The 17,500-nt window shown below is 44.4% G+C and overlaps 1 protein-coding gene across 11 annotated transcripts in view; it reads right to left on the bottom strand.

Moving 5' to 3' along the window:
- LOC123511006 (kalirin-like) overlaps positions 1 to 17,500 on the bottom strand; it is a 310,494-nt gene that overhangs the window by 74,956 nt on the left and 218,038 nt on the right. For all 11 annotated transcript variants that reach the window (XM_045266621.1, XM_045266619.1, XM_045266623.1 and 8 more), the window contains one exon: positions 999 to 1,092. In XM_045266621.1, the coding sequence (XP_045122556.1) occupies positions 999 to 1,092 (94 nt within the window). The remainder of the gene's footprint in view (positions 1 to 998; positions 1,093 to 17,500) is intronic.

The following is a 17,500-nucleotide window of genomic DNA, read 5'->3' as shown; positions in this document are numbered from 1 at the left end:
CCCTTCCCCTTCCTGTGGGCAAACTTCACCTCACTGATAAGGGGACAAATCTTTCCTCTATTTCACCAAACAGAATCATTTCATCCCCAAAGTTTCGTGCCACCGTTCGATCACGAGTGTGGCGGACGGCTAATGTTCCTCAGCCACACTTGTCAGCGGCGGCGGCGGCCTGACTCCTCCTGTCACACCCCGGCTTTATTAATTAATGAGATTCCTAATCGTACTCGGTGCCCCGTCCACCCGAGTGCCGATGACTGACTCCACTTGACATTTCTCTGCCTCACCTGACAGGCGTCCCACTCAGCACCTGGTACAGTAGGTACGTAACGCGACTTCTGGCCTTTCCCTCGCCTCTCAATGGCCCGGGAACACCTCAGAATGCCCGGTGCCTTCCAACTTACATAAGAGGAAGGTAAAGTGGGAGTGGGAGGAGACGTATATTAACTCTTTGATTGCTAGGGCTTCTCCTCAGTCTCTGTTGAATGTTATGGAGCACTGTGCCTTCCCGTCATTGAGTTTAGAGGCTACTTTAATAGACACCACTGGCAGAAAGGTTATGGAGGTTAAATATTTCTGTACTCGTCGGCTAACTCAATCAAATGCCAAGATGTACTATTATTAGCGGAAAGGTTACGTGTCAGTTATTTTTGTTCATTAATCACTTCAGTACCGGGACGCATTTTTACCATGAGTTTTGAGTATTATAAGACGATTTTACTGACATTAGGAAAGGGTTTACGGAGGTCAGAAGAATAATGGCCAGGGTCTTCACTGTTTCAATCCCCACATAAGTTTCTGAAGCTGTAAGAAATCACCAAATAGTAAGCAGAATAAATATGAACACGTGTCATGGTATTGAAGGGGTTAAAGCCATGCAAGGTTACAAAACAGAAAAAAAAGAAGAAAGAAAAATAGTGGACCTTCTTAATTTGTGTTGCCCTTAGACGGTGTCCCTCTTACACAGAAAAAAAGAACAGGTAACGGTATCACTGACTCACCTGGAGAAGCCCTTGCGTTTGGTGACGGGGGAGGATCCGCCGCCAGCAGGAGCGGTGCCTCCAGGGCCCTCCCCGCCGCTCCCCGCCACGCCCTCTGGAACAAGAACAACAGTTACCAATATAGACCTCGAATCTGTGCAATGATGACCTTTTCTGTGTGTGTGTGTGTGTGTGTGTGTGTGTGTGTGTGTGTGTGTGTGTGTGTGTGTGTGTTATGGTAAATAATATAAACATGGTAGCGAAGAAGTCTCTCTCTCTCTCTCTCTCTCTCTCTCTCTCTCTCTCTCTCTCTCTCTCTCTCTCTCTCTTTCGCATTTTCTTTTCAATATTTGTTTTCTTTATTTCCTTTTAAGATTATACTGTACATTTTTCGTGTGTGTGTGTGTGTGTGTGTGTGTGTGTGTGTGTGTGTGTGTGTGTGTGTGTGTGTGTGTGTGTGTGTGTGTGTGTGTGTGTGTGTGTGTGTGTGTGTGTGTGTGTGTGTGTGTGTGTGTGTGTGTGTGTGTGTGTGTGTGTGTGTGTGTGTGTGTGTGTGTGAACTAAAGGCTCCTCCACACTCGCTCACTGTTACACCTGCAGGAATCAAAAGAAAACAGGAAGCGGTGATCGGGTTTTTATTCTAGTGAGCTGGAAAACTTGACTGCAAGCTGAACTGTTACGCGAGACGAAAACTGTTACGCATTCAGTCACGTGAGGGACGGAAGAGGAGAGGGAGAGATAAGGAAGAAGAGAAAGGCAAGGGGAAGAAGTAAGTGTGGAAAGGCATGAAGAATAATGATGAAAATGAAAGACGAAAGAAGAAGAGGAGGCAAACGAGGAAAAAGAGAAAAGGAAGAAATGAAATAAGAATAGGGAGTGGAGAGGAGAGGAGAGGAGAGGGGATAAAAGAGGGAGTGGTGAAGAAGAAATGAAACGAATAGGGAAGGAGTGAAGGGAGAAGAGAGAAGAGAAGAGGAAAGGAGAGAGGAGAGGAAAGAGAAGAGAGGAGAGAGGGAGTGATGACGAAGACGCAACACAGACAACACGTCACAAAAGGAAGAAATTACCAACAAAAAAGTCCATGAAAAGAATAACAATAATGAAAAAAAAGAAGCCAAATTAATACCTCGCCGCGTCGGGAAAACAACTCAACACATTACACGAAACAAATAAAAAAATGAAAGAAACAAATAAATAAACTTCCAAATTCCAACCCACCAAAAATACGTGTGATAATTAACTGACACAAGAACAACAAGAACAACAAGAACAAGAACAAGAACAAAAGGAAGAACAAGAACAAGAAGATCTACAAGAAGAAAAAAAGAAGAAACAGAACAAGAACAAGAACAACAAAAACAACAAACTATTATATTCCAAAAAAGAAAAATACAAGTATACAAATCACTGTTGCAATTATTTTACTTTGCATTTTCACCGTTAAGTAGGTGGCACGGGTACCGGAGGAGGTGGGAGAGGGGAGGAAAGGAGAGTGACGGGGAGAGGGTAAGGTAGGGAGGGGAGAGAGGGTGACCTGGTTCGCAGCCTCCAAGGTCGAGGAAAATGCCGCGCTTCTATTTATAAGAGCAATATCCAGGACCCAGGCTGACGGTGCATCCTTCTAGCCATCCTCCCCCTACCACTGATGCTGCTGTCTATGCCACTGTAGGGTTGAGACTACTACTCCTCCTCCTCCTCCTCCTCCTCCTCCTCCTCCAAGGCAGTCCTGATTATCCTATTTGCCACGAGGGCTGATTTGAGTCGCCACGTGGAAACCCTTCAGGAGAATCGTGACGAAAATAAGGAATTTGGCCTTATGAGGTGTTTAATGGGAGCGATGAAGGCCTTGCACTATTCCCTTAGGCGCCTTATCTCCCTCTCTCTCTCTCTCTCTCTCTCTCTCTCTCTCTCTCTCTCTCTCTCTCTCTCTGAAACCTCAACACACGTATTTGTAAATCGAAATGCATTCTTGTGATAGACATCCAGAATCCATGAAAGAAATGACTCACACTGATGGCACGTGTGTGTGTGTGTGTGTGTGTGTGTGTGTGTGTGTGTGTGTGTGTGTGTGTGTGTGTGTGTGTGTGGACTAGTAGCCCGTCCTCACTTCTGCAACCAAAACAATAGCAGTGTGAAATTCTAAAATTATTCAAGATGCTAAAAATAACACGGAAGAATATGCAGGTAAATTCTCTCTCTCTCTCTCTCTCTCTCTCTCTCTCTCTCTAAGTTTCTGAGGCTACAGCAGTCTAAGAAAATGCATTATTCACAGATAAAAAGGGCAAAAAAGGGAAAAGAAAAGGTTGCCATTTGAGAAAACGTTCCATTTCCTACAAACGTTTCCTCGAAGACAAAGGAATATAAAAAAAGTTCCATTGAAAAAGTCAACGGATATCCCTTCGTATCACACACACACACACACACACACACACACACACACACACACACACACACACACACACACACACACACACACACAGAAAGCAGCTACGTATGAAAACAAAGTAAAATGTCTAAATTACATAGATTTTTTCCCTCCCAGACTAGTTTTCATTGTTCACACAGTAATAACACACAACAGACACTGACATTCAGGTTACAGACGACTGCCCTTGTCATTACATCTGGAGGCAAAGAAAGAAACGTAATACAAGTAATAACAGTAAAATATAAAACCTTCGCATTATCTAAACAAAACGAGAAAAAAAAAATGTAATGACTTGACAATGTAAGGAGAAAGAGTCAACATCACACACACACACACACACACACACACACACACACACACACACACACACACACACACACACACACACAATGCTCCAGGAAATCAAAACGAGTCGAGAATAAAAGCAAGGCAACACAATTCTCAGTAAAGGAAAGGATGAATTACTATTTTCTCCTCGTTTTTCTTTCTTCTAGTAGCTCAGCACGCATCGCCACAAACTAGTGCATGACAAATGGCCTCGTATTCACCAGTACTTCACTCTCTCGTCATGTTTATTTTCATTAGCGTGGTTCTCAGGAATGTTTCTCCTATAAGGTAGAAAACTTGTTAATCTGTCACCAAAACTAAAAAAGCACTATTTGAAACTTCTATAACTTCATATAGAACCTTTTTAAGTGTTACAGGTTACAATGTCCTCTTATGAACGTCACGCATTGACACTAAGACGAAATGTTTCTCCTATTAATAAGGTAGAAATCTTGTTAATCTGTCACCATAACTAAAAAAAGACTTTTAGAAAATCCTATAACTTCATTTAGAGCCTTTTAGTGTTACAAGTTACAATATCCTCTTACAAACGTCACGCATTGAGATTAAGACGAAATGTTTCAATTAATTGGGTAGAAATCTTGTTAATGTCACTAAAACCGTAAAAAAAGCACCCTTAGAAAGTCCCATAATTTCAAAGCCTTTTAAAATTTTACAAGTTACAATATCCTCTTACGAACGTCATGCATTGAGACTAAGACGAAATATTCCTCCTATTAATAAGGTAGAAATCTTGTTAATCTGTCACCAAAACTAGAAAAAAAGCACTATAAGGATGTCCTATAACTTCATTTAGAGCCTTTTAAAGTGTTACAGGTTACAATTTCCTTTTACGAACGTCATGTATTGAGACTAAGACGAAATGTTTCTATCAATAAGGTAGAAATCTTGTTAATGTGAAAAATCAACCTTAGCGAGTCCTATAACTTCATTTAGAGCCTTTTAAAGTGTTATAGGCTACAATGTCCTCTTACGAACGTCACGCATTGAGGCTAAGACGAAAACTACTATCAATGTATGTAAATCACTCTCTATTAAAAGCACGAATATTTAAGTCTTTACTATCTAATGTCTAAGAGGAAACTACTCATTCCCTATTCAGTGTTCAATGGAATCTTGCTGTTCTCTATTTAAAGTCCTATCAATTATCATTCTTTCTTATTTAGTGTCCAATGATATCTTGTGTTTTCTATTCAGTATCCAAGTATTTCCTTATTCAACCTCTTCGGTACTGGGAAGCACTTTTACCACGAGTTATATGTATGATTAGAGGATATTATTGACATTACAAAGGGTGTTTGGAGGGCAAAAGATTAATGGCCAGAGTCTTCACTATTTTAATCTCCACATAAGTTTCTGAAGCTGTATAAAATATGGAAACGTGTCATTCTACTGAAGAGATTAATGTTTAGCCAAATAACATCCACTATTCGCCTATTTAAACTCCAACAAAATTCTCTTCTTCCCTATTAAGAGTCCATAGAAACCTAATCCTTTACACCCGAGCTAAATCGAATCCAATCCCATCACATTCCTTAAGCCAGTGAGCCAGAGATCTAATCCCCCACACACGCACAACTCCTGTCATCAAGAAACGTTACGGGGCCTCTTAACCCTAAAGGAACGGCAGCAAACACCGCCACTGAGGGAACGTTTTCACCCACACCATGACCCTCAAACGAAGCCCGAAAGACGTGACATTTACCTCGCTAATCACGTCACGACAATCTCAGGGGGTGGAAGAGGAGGAAGAAGAGGGAGAGGGAGGGTAAGAGGGAGAGGTGGAGGGAGGGTTGGTGGTGGTGGTGGGGAGCCTCAGGAAAGTGGTAGGAGGAGGTGGATTGGGGATAAAGAGGGGATGTTTCTGGGGAATCATTCGCATTTAACATGAGGATCTGTAATTCCCCCGCCAAGTCCCTGACGAAGGCGTGACGCAGCGGGAGAGAAGAAGGCGGGTCTCCAAGGATAACCAGGCTGCACATTACACACTGACAGAGAGAGAGAGAGAGAGAGAGAGAGAGAGAGAGAGAGAGAGAGAGAGAGAGAGAGAGAGAGAGAGAGAGAGAGAGAGAGAGAGAGAGAGAGAGACTTACAGGGGCGCCGGGGTGAAGGGGGCGGTGGCTGTACAAGCTCAAGGAAGGACGCCAGAGGTCAAGAGACAGAGGTCACAGGTTGCCTCCATCACTCGCAAGCCGCCGAGAAACAGACCCATTATGGCGGCGGCGGCTGTACGCGGCCTCACATCCCCGCCAGGAAGGAGGAGGAAGAGCTACTGTGGACAGCCTGTGCTACTGACGAGAAGGCTGCCGCTGCTCGCCGCCGCTCGCACCACCAGCGGGGCGGCAGCTGCTGGCACCACCATTATCACCACCAGCAGCGGCGGCGGCAGCGGGGAGGGTTCAAACACAGCACTGCGGTGGAGGCGACATACAAACACATACACACATCCACACACACGGCACGGCTCGGAGGCTGACGGACAGTGACTACGCTGACTAGTGTCTACGCTAGCCCGACGGGGACAGGAGGCCACACAGGAAGGAGTGAGGGAAGGGGGCGCTGGGCGAGAGGGCGAGGCGAAGAGTGTACTGCAGGAGAAGGCAGTGGTGGTGGTGGTGGTAGAGGAAAGGATGCGGCATGACTGGCCTGGATGCCCACCGTCTCAATCTCTCTCTCTCTCTCTCTCTCTCTCTCTCTCTCTCTCTCTCGCCCGCCCCCAGCACGCCACGATCAATACGCTGCCACCCACTACGCTACCACACCACCACACTACTACTACTACTACTACTACTACTACTACTACTACTACTACTATTACTACTACTACCACCATCACCACCACCACCACCACCACCGCCCCTCATGGCCAGCCACACCACACCCAGGCACTGCACCACCACCATCCGCACCATTGTATCCTGCGAGTATCCTGCACGCCGCTGTACGCCTTCTTGATACTGCAGGATAAAGACAGGCCGCGCCGCTGCTGTCCCCCTCACAGCATCACAGCCCAGCAAATCTCACAGCCTGCCGCACCACCACCACCACCACCTACACATCATGCTGTCACCACACTCACTGCCGTTGTGGTGATTACTCTCCTTTTCCTTAAGTGACACGTAATTCAAAGGATTTCTGTTTACATCTGTGTGTTTTTTACCCTTTAAATAACATATACCTTTGATTTAGTCTTATTTTCATCTCAATCAGTACCTTTCTAAATGTCTCTACTGATATCTAAAGAAATTTTCCTGTTTTTCCTTTAAATAACATAGATTGAAACATTTTCCTTTAACACTTATCTCTACGTTTTCCCTCATAAATAATCTTTAGGCACTTCTTCAATTCCCTTTCTTCTAAACCCTTTCTACTGTGGTGCATGTCGGAGTAATCATTTCGAACCTCCTGTCGTGAATGGACCCGCTTTGTTGACTTATTTTCGTTCTTCCTTTGTGTTCCTTAGTGTCTTTCCACCATCCCGCCTGAACTCTACGGGGCGGCCAGTGATGCAATGAACGGATGTGGCAGTGTGTTGATTTCCTGTTTTTTACTACTTATAGATTAGAGAGTACCATGATAAGCAAAGAGAACTGAAACACAGCTAAGCCTCATCTACTCCTCTCTCCCTCTTGTCTCTCCCCATCTTTATCTCCCGCCTCCAGCATCCCGCTCCCCTCATCACCTTGACCTTCATCTATAGCATCCCCCCTCATCTCCTTCCTCCTCCTCCTCCTCGTCCTCTCCTGATATCCTCTTATTTACACCTTCCCTCATAATCTTCTCTTATCCTCAGTCTTTCTCGCTCAGTCATATTATTGACAGGACTCATCTTACTCTTGTTCCTCATATCACTCGGTCTTCCTCATCAAGTGGTCTTATTTATTCTATCCTCATCATTTTGTAGTTTGAGGCACATATTATTTAATTGTCATCGTTGTCTTGGTTTTTCCTCATAACACTCATAGTTCTCCTAATCAAATGCTCCTCACATGTATATAACTTTTTTTTTTCATTGTCATTGTTACTATACTAATCATCTTCACACACACACACACACACACACACACACACACACACACACACACACACACACACACACACACCTCTTCCTTACACCACTCACTCAATCCTTTATACCCATTCAATAACGGACTAACCCATTCACTCACCATCCCAAATACTCTGGTCACCTCTCTCTCTCTCTCTCTCTCTCTCTCTCTCTCTCTCTCTCTCTCTCTCTCTCCTCTCCTTCTCTCGCCTCATCAACAGCGTGTATATTTGTCACTAGGAAACATGACTTTCTTGCATCTTCATTAGCACAGAAGACTTTCAGTTGATTAGCGGGAAATGTGTGTGTGTGTGTGTGTGTGTGTGTGTGTGTGTGTGTGTGTGTGTGTGTGTGTGTGTGTGTGTGTGTGTGTGTGTGTGTGTGTGTGTGTGTGTGTGACTGAGATCAGATCGCCAATGGAGACAGTGAAAGGCGAACCGTCGAGAGAGAGAGAGAGAGAGAGAGAGAGAGAGAGAGAGAGAGAGAGAGAGAGAGAGAGAGAGAGAGAGAGAGAGAGAGAGAGAGAGAGAGAGAGAGAGTATACGTGACCTTTCCATTACGTTTCGGGTGGACGGAGAGAAGCCTTCTACTGTGCTATCCTATTTCAACTACTCAATGAACAGATGTGAAATTGAAACAACACGAAGGGACCAACAAATATGCTGCTGCTGCTTAGGTTTCGCCATCCTTTGAAGTATTAAGCACTGGAGGAAAATGCCAAGAGGGAAAGTAAAGCAGAGGTTAAAAAAGCAAGGAATACGATTATTAAAGCAGTATTGCCAAGTAACGATAGTGACAAAAATATACAGTGGTATCAAAACAGAAGTACAATAGTAGATGCAAAACTATCTTCTTCTTCTTCTTCTTCTTCTTCTTCCTTTGTTCTTATTTCCTCTTTCTTAAGTAGCGTAAGGAAAATTTTTATTCACCGTTTACTTGTTCTCATTTCTCTCTCCTCTCTTCCTCCTTCTACATTATAAACAGTGTATGTTTCCTCTTTTTCCAACCTAGTCTTCCATTTCCCTTTCCTCCTACTCCCCCCACCACCACCACCACAATAACCACGCCTACTCTCCACGCCTCCGTCACCCACCCCCGCCTGCCCACGCCCTCGTCTCGCCTCCCACGCAAGCGGTTAGTAGGAGGCATTACCAGCTGTGGCGAGGACTTCTTGTATATTTAAACATGAATGCTTTAAAATTATGACCCACTCTTAAGGCAGGGACACCCACACACACACACACACACACACACACACACACACACACACACACAGGAAACGTATCTGGGTGGGTAAGAGAAAAGGAGGAAAAGGTGGAAGGAAATGAAGTAAGAAAAGGAAAAGTTGGGTAAAGAAGAGAAAGACTAAGAATGGAAAAAAAAACTGGAGAAAGAAGGGAAGAAAAGATACGATTGCATTTGGGAGAAAAAGTAAGAAAGAAGGAAGGAAGAAGGAAATAATAAAGATGTACTGGAAGGAGAAAAGGAAGGAAGGAAGGAAGTGATCAATTGATGTGAAGGAACGAAAAAAACTGAAGAAACTCAATTAAAGAAGGCAAAAAGAAACGAATGAAAGAAAAAAGCGTAAAACTGGAGGAAAAAGAGAATAGATATACAATGAAAATAAAAATAAAATAAAAATATGAGAAAATGAAGGAGTGAGGGACTTATATTACTGTAGGAAGGAAAGAAAGAAGGTAGGAAAGCAGCAGGAAGGAAGGATAGATAGGCAAGAATGAATGAATGAAGGAATGAATGAAGGAAGAATTAACCAAGAAAAAGACAGGTAAGGATACACTACTTAAACCAAAAAGGAAGGAAGGAAGGAAGGAAGGAAAAAACGAAGGAAGGAAAGAACGAAATAGAGAAAAAAAAACGTGACACAACGTATTCAACTGAAGGAAGGATATGAAAGGAGTGAAGAAGGAAACAAAAGAAGGAAACCAATGGAGTGAAGTAAGGAAACGAAGGAGTGAAGGATGAAGTGAAGGAAGGAGTAAAGGAAAAAGTGAAGGTAGGAGTAAAGGAAGGAGGGAAGGAAGGAGGGATGGAAGGAGGGAAGGAAGGAGAAGGAAGAAAACGAAGGAGAGTGAAAGAAGGAGGGATGTAAGAAGTGAAGGAAAGAAACGAAGGAGAGTGAAGGAAAGAATGAAGGAAATAAAGGATGGAGTAAAGAAATGACACGAAGGAAGGAGTGAAAGAAGGACACGAAGGAAAAAGTGAAGAAAGGAAACGAATGAAGGACATGAAGGATTGAAAGAAGGACACGAAGGAAGGAGTGAAGGAAGGAGTAACGAAATGACACGAAGGAAGGAGTGAAAGAAGGACACGAAGGAAAAAGTGAAGAAAGGAAACGAATGAAGGACATGAAGGATTGAAAGAAGGACACGAAGGAAGGAGTGAAGGAAGGGCCACGTCACGGGTACAGTCGCTACTTGGCTCCATTGATCCAACGCTTCCCTCCAGGCCACGTAACACTACAATATTCCTGCGCCCGGAGACGGAACGCAAAACGACACACCAAGGTCGTACTCCAGGCATTTTAGAGTCGTCCTTCCTCTCTCTCTCTCTCTCTCTCTCTCTCTCTCTCTCTCTCTCTCTCTCTCTGTCCTTCCCTCACGCCTGTCTTGTCTCTTCTCTCACTCCTCTTTCCCATTTTCCTTGCGATCCATATCATCACCCTCATTATGGCCTAACTGATCGTTTTCTGTGTGTGTGTGTGTGTGTGTGTGTGTGTGTGTGTGTGTGTGTGTGTGTGTGTGTGTGTGTGTGTGTGTGTGTGTGTGTGTGTCCATTTGATTTCTTTATTCAATACAGCTTATCACTTATCATAAACCTCAACCTAACCTTGGAAAACAGATATACAAAGTCATCAAGCCACAAACAAGCCACAAGACACGTTACCATGTTAAAGCCACACTCATTCACGCCTTTAACTCCTTCCTACTCCCTCCCCAGCGCCATCTGTCAGACCTCCATGTCCCTACCAACACCCAACACTGCTCCATGCAACACTAACGCAACACACCACATCTATGCAATACTTGAATGAAATAGTGAAGTTAGCCCTTTTCGTATGGCCTTGATTTCTTCCGTTTTCTCTAAAGGCACTCTCTGGCACGCCTTCTTCCCCTCCCTCCCTCTCTCCATCTACACACTCCCTCTCTCTCCCACTACTCCCCAACCTTCCTGTCTCGATCCACACCTGCGCATTCCCCGCTATCAAGATTTGTTTACATTTAATAAACGTGCAGCGACTTGAACGAATGAACGGCGGTGTTTGAGTTAGAAAAATGAATGAAAAGTAGTGAGAGAGTGTGTGTGGGTGTAATTTGTAGTGATTGAAGTGTGTGCTCAGGTGTGTATTGACAGGTGAGGGAGGAAGCTACTCTGCTGCAGTCTGCCCTGAAAGAGACTCGGTTTTCTGTGAATGGTGCTATTTTCAGTGCCACTATTTTAGGAATCTGAGTGTGAACTGCTACCTCCTGGATAAGTAGTTTCTATTCTGACACTAGCACACGCACACGCACACGAGTAAACACACATAACATCTGCCAAAGGTTTTAAGGAACTGGCAAACTAGATGAGACTAAAACACACAGACTAAAACAACACACACACACACACACACACACACACTATAGTAAGCATCATCAGCACATACAGGTAATCAATATGTAATGCAGGTAAGATGAAACTACTTCCAATTATAAATCTCCATACGTCAAGGAGATTAGCGAAGGACAAGATTGGGAGAAGAAATACTGAAAAAGGGAAATAAAAAGTAACAATTTAAGAGAAAAAAAAAAGGAGTAAGTTAAGTTCCGAGCTGTGTTAGAAATAAATACAAGAAACTAATATTTTAGCACCATAGGAAAAATATGAAGGAAGGAAAACCACTGAATATAAAGCTTCAAAATAAAGTCACATAACAAATAAGAACCCAAATAAAAACCAGCCCTAAAAAGTCGCTGTGTTGATGCAGAGGGAGAAAAAAATATTAGAAAAGGAGGAAAAAAGTAAAAAATTAAGAAAAAGAATAAGAATCAGAAGGTTTGCCAATTAAATTCCCAGTTGTGTTAGAAATAAAATGAAGAAACCTAATATTCTGGCACCATAAATAAAGAAAAAAAAAACCACTAAATATACAGCTTCAAAAAAGTCACATAACAAAAACAACGCAAATAAAACCAGCCAGAAAAGTCACTGTGTTGATGCAGAGATAGAAGAAATATTGCAAATGAAAAGAAAAGATAAATTAAGGGGAAAAAAAAGAGTAACAGAAAATACCACTAAGGTTTACCAATTAAGTTCCCAGTTGTGTTAGAAAAAATTGAAGAAAACTATATTCTGGAACAAAAAAGTACAAAAAAAAAAAAAAAAAAAAAACCAGAATACCACACACACACACACACACACACACACACACACACACATCAAGAAGGCCACTAAACATACAGCTTCGAAAAAACATCACATGAGAAACACACAAATCAACACAGCCAAGCAAATCAGTGTGTTGATGCAAAGAAACACATAAACGACGGAAACCATCCCCTGACACGTACTTTCAATTGATAACACGACAGGGTACGTTCATGGAAGCGAGGAAAACGATTACACAAGACGAACAAAAACTTGACACCACCACCACCACCACCACGACCACCACCACCAGCGTAACCTTAGAGGGGGCGCTGGTGGGAGGAAGGGAAGAAAATGCTAAGTGAAGAATACAGTCACATGCGAAGATAAAACTTGTAGTCCTTGTTATTTTTCTTTGTGAATTATCAAGCTGGTGAGTCACAGGGTAGAGGAGGAGGAGGAGGAGGAGGAGGAGGAGGAGGAGGAGGAGGAGGAGGAGGAGGAGGAGGAGGAGGAGGAGGATGGTGAGATAAGATAATGAGAATGAGGACTAGGGCAACAATTAATAAGACGAAAAAAAAGAGAAAAAAAAGGAAAAGAAAAATGAGAGTAGGAAAATGTAAGGCAAGAAAATATAACATTAGAAGCCAAAAAAAAAAAAAAATATGCAGAGAGAGAGAGAGAGAGAGAGAGAGAGAGAGAGAGAGAGAGAGAGAGAGAGAGAGAGAGAGAGAGAGAGAGAGAGAGAGAGAGAGAGAGAGTCATCTGGCTAAGCCACACAGCAGAGGAAGGTTAGTGAGAGGAGGAGTGAGGAGGAGGAGGAGGAGGAGGAGGAGGAGGAGGAGGAGGAGGAGGAGGAGGAGGAGGAGGAGGAGGAGGAGGAGGAGGAGGAATGATGCCTCAGCCCACCCTGAGTCGCACATGGCAAGTAGATCAGACAAGGAAGGTTCAAGACGTCTTCGGGTCGTTATTACCAGACGACCTCCACACACACACACACACACACACACACACACACACACACACACACACACACACACTAATACCAGAAGCTTTCGTGGGCCTTAAATCCTTTCTGCCTCGTAAAAATGTATTAAATGATGAATATTTTTTTCGTATTTTCTATTCATTTTTTTATAATTTTTGTCTGAGTTTGCATTTATAGTACAAAAATATTCAAATTCTAGAAGTGTTTTTTTTTATTAATTTTTCTTCTTTTATTGATAAGAAGTAGAATGAAATGTGTGTAAATAGAGGCAACTAAATCCTTAAGTAAATAAAATAAATAAATAAAAATGTAGAGAATGGAAAAGAAAGTAAATATATAAAATAATTCTCCTTTCAACACACACACACACACACACACACACACACACACACACACACACACACACACACACACACACACACACACGACAAAAATAATTCCTGAAAAAAAGACACAAACAAAAAGATAATAATACAACATTTCTCGCATTTTTTAACAATAAATCATACACACACACACACACACACACACACACACACACACACACACACACACACACACACACACACACTGACAGCAAGTAAAGCAGCAGACCATCGTACAGTTTTCAAGGCCACATCACCCTAACAACAACAAGTCTTTTCCCTTCACCCTAACGACTGCGCTGGCGTGTTAACCCTTTCATGGCGACAAGAGGCAATTAGCACCACCACAAGCAATACATGAAACCTTTATAAGTGTCTCCAAAAAAAAAAAAAAAAGAAGTGATAAAGAAGAATACGTATCACAATTTCTTTCCAGTTAACCCCTTTAGTACCAGGACGCATTTTCAATTCATTCTGGTGAGTATTTGGTGGTTTTGTACAGCTTCAGAAACTCATGGGGGGATTAAAATAGTGAAGACTGAGGCCATTGATCTTCTAACCTCCATAGACCCTTCCCAATGGCAAGAAATTGGTCTAATCCTACACAAATCTCAAGGTAAAAAATATATATATATATATATATATATATATATATATATATATATATATATATATATATAAACTAAATAAACAAATAATGCAAAAATTAATCAAATGGAGTAAATTACTTGAGAGAGAGAGAGAGAGAGAGAGAGAGAGAGAGAGAGAGAGAGAGAGAGAGAGAGAGAGAGAGAGAGAGAGAGAGAGAGAGAGAGAGAGAGAGAGAGAGAGAGAGAGATCCCTCTATTTCACCCTGCATTGATGAGGTAAATATGAGAAAATATAATTAAAAATGCAAACCACCTTCCTCCGCGCTGCTCTCACAAAATAACCCCTTCTTCCCTCATTACCGGCACAAAAAGGTCTCATTTAAGGTGGTGATGAGTCTCCCAGTACTGCACACGAGGTGAATTCTCCCTCACAAATATTCATCTTAAATCATCCCCTCTAATGTAATTTCACGTGCATTAAATTGTTTTGGTTTGGTTTGGGTTAGGTTACGTTAGGTTTTGTAAGGTAAGGTAAGGTAAGGTAAGGTAAGGTAAGGTAAGGTAAGGCAATGTACTGCACGATAAGGTAAGGTTAGGTTACGTAGGAACATAAGGTAAGACAAGATATAATAAGGTTTAATGAATTTGTGATGGAAGAATGACTTAAGATGGTAATTTCAGATAGAGAATCTTCATGGGACGAGTTTACAATACTGAAATTTGAACAGAAGGGAAGGAGACACTAAGAATAGCTAAGAATGAGTGACAAAAAAAAAAAAAAAAAAAAAAAAAAAAGACTGGAGGAGACTCAGGGCACCGACGAAAGGAGAATCATTTGAATAGAAGCCATTGAGGAGTGAGGGAGACAGAGGTCATGGAGCCATCAAGCCCTGACACCAGCTGCATGAAGGCACGCGCTTCACGACCCTGGCCACGAGACAATAGCCGGGAGATTACGGGGCCGCGGACCACCAGTGAAGGATACAGGACCCCCGGGACGCCTAATCAAGTCCTGCTCAGTGTTAGTGGTCACCCTCCCTCTTCTCCTCTTCCATCACACGTGACCAACCTGCAACACCTGCATCACACTCAGGGGAGACTCAAGCAAACCCTTTCCCTCCACTCACAATCTTCAATAATCGATATGAAACTTTGAATAAATGGCAAGTTCTTCAGGTAATTGCTGCTTCATTGCTAAGTTCTTCTACCTTCTGGAGTCATCCCAAGCAGGAGTTAAATGGAACTGGAGAAAAGCAGGCTACACGCACAGAGGGCGATGGTGGCCGAAGGAAACATGTCGGAGGATAAGAGGACCAGAAATTACGTTAATGGCATGGAAGACAATGCATGATATAGAAAAGTAGGAAAACATAAGACAGAGGACAAGGAAAGGTAATAGAGGCATGGGACCACAGGAGGGTGGAGGAGGGAAGGGTGATAGGATGAGAGACAGCAAGAGGGAGTAGGGAGGGCACTAGGCGTGGAGAGGGTTGTAGGGAACACGCGGGACACATACTTACCCGGATCATCATCGTCCTCTGAGGGGGAGCGTATGTGACCGTCGTCCAGGTTCCGCAGGACTTTCCCGACGGCACGACGCCACCGCAAGATTCGGGAATTTCGTCTTTCCATCTTGATTATTAACCGTCGTCCCGCGAGAGGACCGCTGGGTGGAGCGTGCCCGTGTGCGGAGCTGGGGGATGCAGGGGGAGCCGGGCCAAGCGCCGCGGCTCCACCACTCAGCCTCCACCTGGCGTCACCGCCCACAGCCGGTCATTACTCGCGTCACACTGATAATGGCGCGCCTCGCCGCATGTATTTTTCACTCTCTTTTGGCAGCACAGCGGTAACCCTCGACACAAGGATAATTATTCACTGCACTAAAATATTTCCGTCTTGCACACACACTCATGGCGCCTCTATTGATCCCCAGCGGCGGCCTCACACACACACACAGGCGGGCGGTCACCACTTCTGTGGGCGGAGAGGATTGCGTCGAGTTCCTTTGAAGTGTTTTTTTTTTTCTTTCCTGCAGCGAACGAGAAGCTTCAGCACTTCTTGGTATTTTACGCAGGACGACGCGGCGCCACACCAGTACTACATAATTCATGAGTGGCGTTCATTTTTCCGCGTAAGGCGACGTGGGCGCCACCGCGGGCTGGTGGCTATTTTCCCTTTATTCATCCATTCACTGTCGCGCCTGTCAGGAGCACCGCGACTGCCCTGTGCGTCCCGGCCAAGCACAGCCTTAAGTATACCTGCTGAGGAGCCGCGGAGCACCACGCGAGCCGGGCACTGCTGACGGGCCTGCATGATTGTGCTCCCCCCCACCCTCCCACACCCCCATCCACATCCCAGCCTTCCATCCCTCAAATAACCCAGGTGGATGATGGATTGCGCGTCAGTCCCACCGGCGAGGCTCCCCTACCCACTTCCCCTCCTCCGTCAGGTAAGTACATTAGTCGCCCCACCTGGACCAGCTGTCAGGTCGCGCCGCCGCCACGGAGCCCGAGACACTCCAGCCACGCGTGAGGCTTCTGGTTTTCATGTTACGGTTTGATAAAGTGGATGAAATGGAGTATTGTAAAGGGAATGTCGCCTTTGTGCGCTGTGGTGGTGGTGGTGGTGGTGGTCGAGAGGCTACAAAGATACAGTCAATCAGGTTTGGCACACAAGAACACCCTCGTCACTGGTTATAATCCATTAAGCGGTCGAGGGTCGTGGGGCGGATCGGGCCGGGGCGTCTGTCTGGCAGGAGCCGCGCTGTTTAGCCTCAATGATGCCCCGCGCGGTCCTGCCAAAAGTCTTTGTATTACAGCACTGACGAGGTGCCGCGTCCTGGGAGAGGTCACCTTATCCCTCGCGGCGCATTGTTAAACCGGGATCTGCGGGTCACTCAGAGCTCTCCCCACTCGCCCACAGCACGCCGCTGCGCCACACTTCCCATCACAACCTCCTACTTAGAATTCACACGAAATCGGTCAGAAATTAAGAAAACTATCCCTTAGAGCGTCCGCAGACTTTAGGTTCGCCCTTCGCCTCCCCTGAAATGAAGAGCAAGGCGCGGGCGTGTGAGAAGCAGCAGGGATAGGTCATCCACAACACAACAGCACAGCACAGCTCGACACCCTGCCACGAAATGCGAGAATGGAAAGAAAGTCAAGTGCTGGTGGTGCGTGGAGCGGCGGGCGGTGGGAGAGTGCTGCCTGGATGCCGTTACTTAAACACTCCAGCGCCGTGTGTGTGTGTGTGTGTGTGTGTGTGTGTGTGTGTGTGTGTGTGTGTGTGTGTGTGTGTGTGTGTGTGTTTCACTGTTTAATCTGCTGCAATCTCTGACGAGACAGCCAGACGTTACCCTACGGATCGAGCTCAGAGCTCATTATTTCCGATC

The sequence above is a fragment of the Portunus trituberculatus genome, chromosome 30, assembly GCF_017591435.1.
Source record: "Portunus trituberculatus isolate SZX2019 chromosome 30, ASM1759143v1, whole genome shotgun sequence".
In the NCBI taxonomy this organism is placed as follows: Eukaryota; Metazoa; Arthropoda; class Malacostraca; order Decapoda; family Portunidae; genus Portunus; species Portunus trituberculatus.
Note: the sequence above shows the minus strand (reverse complement) of the source record. Positions and strands in the feature narration are given on the sequence as shown.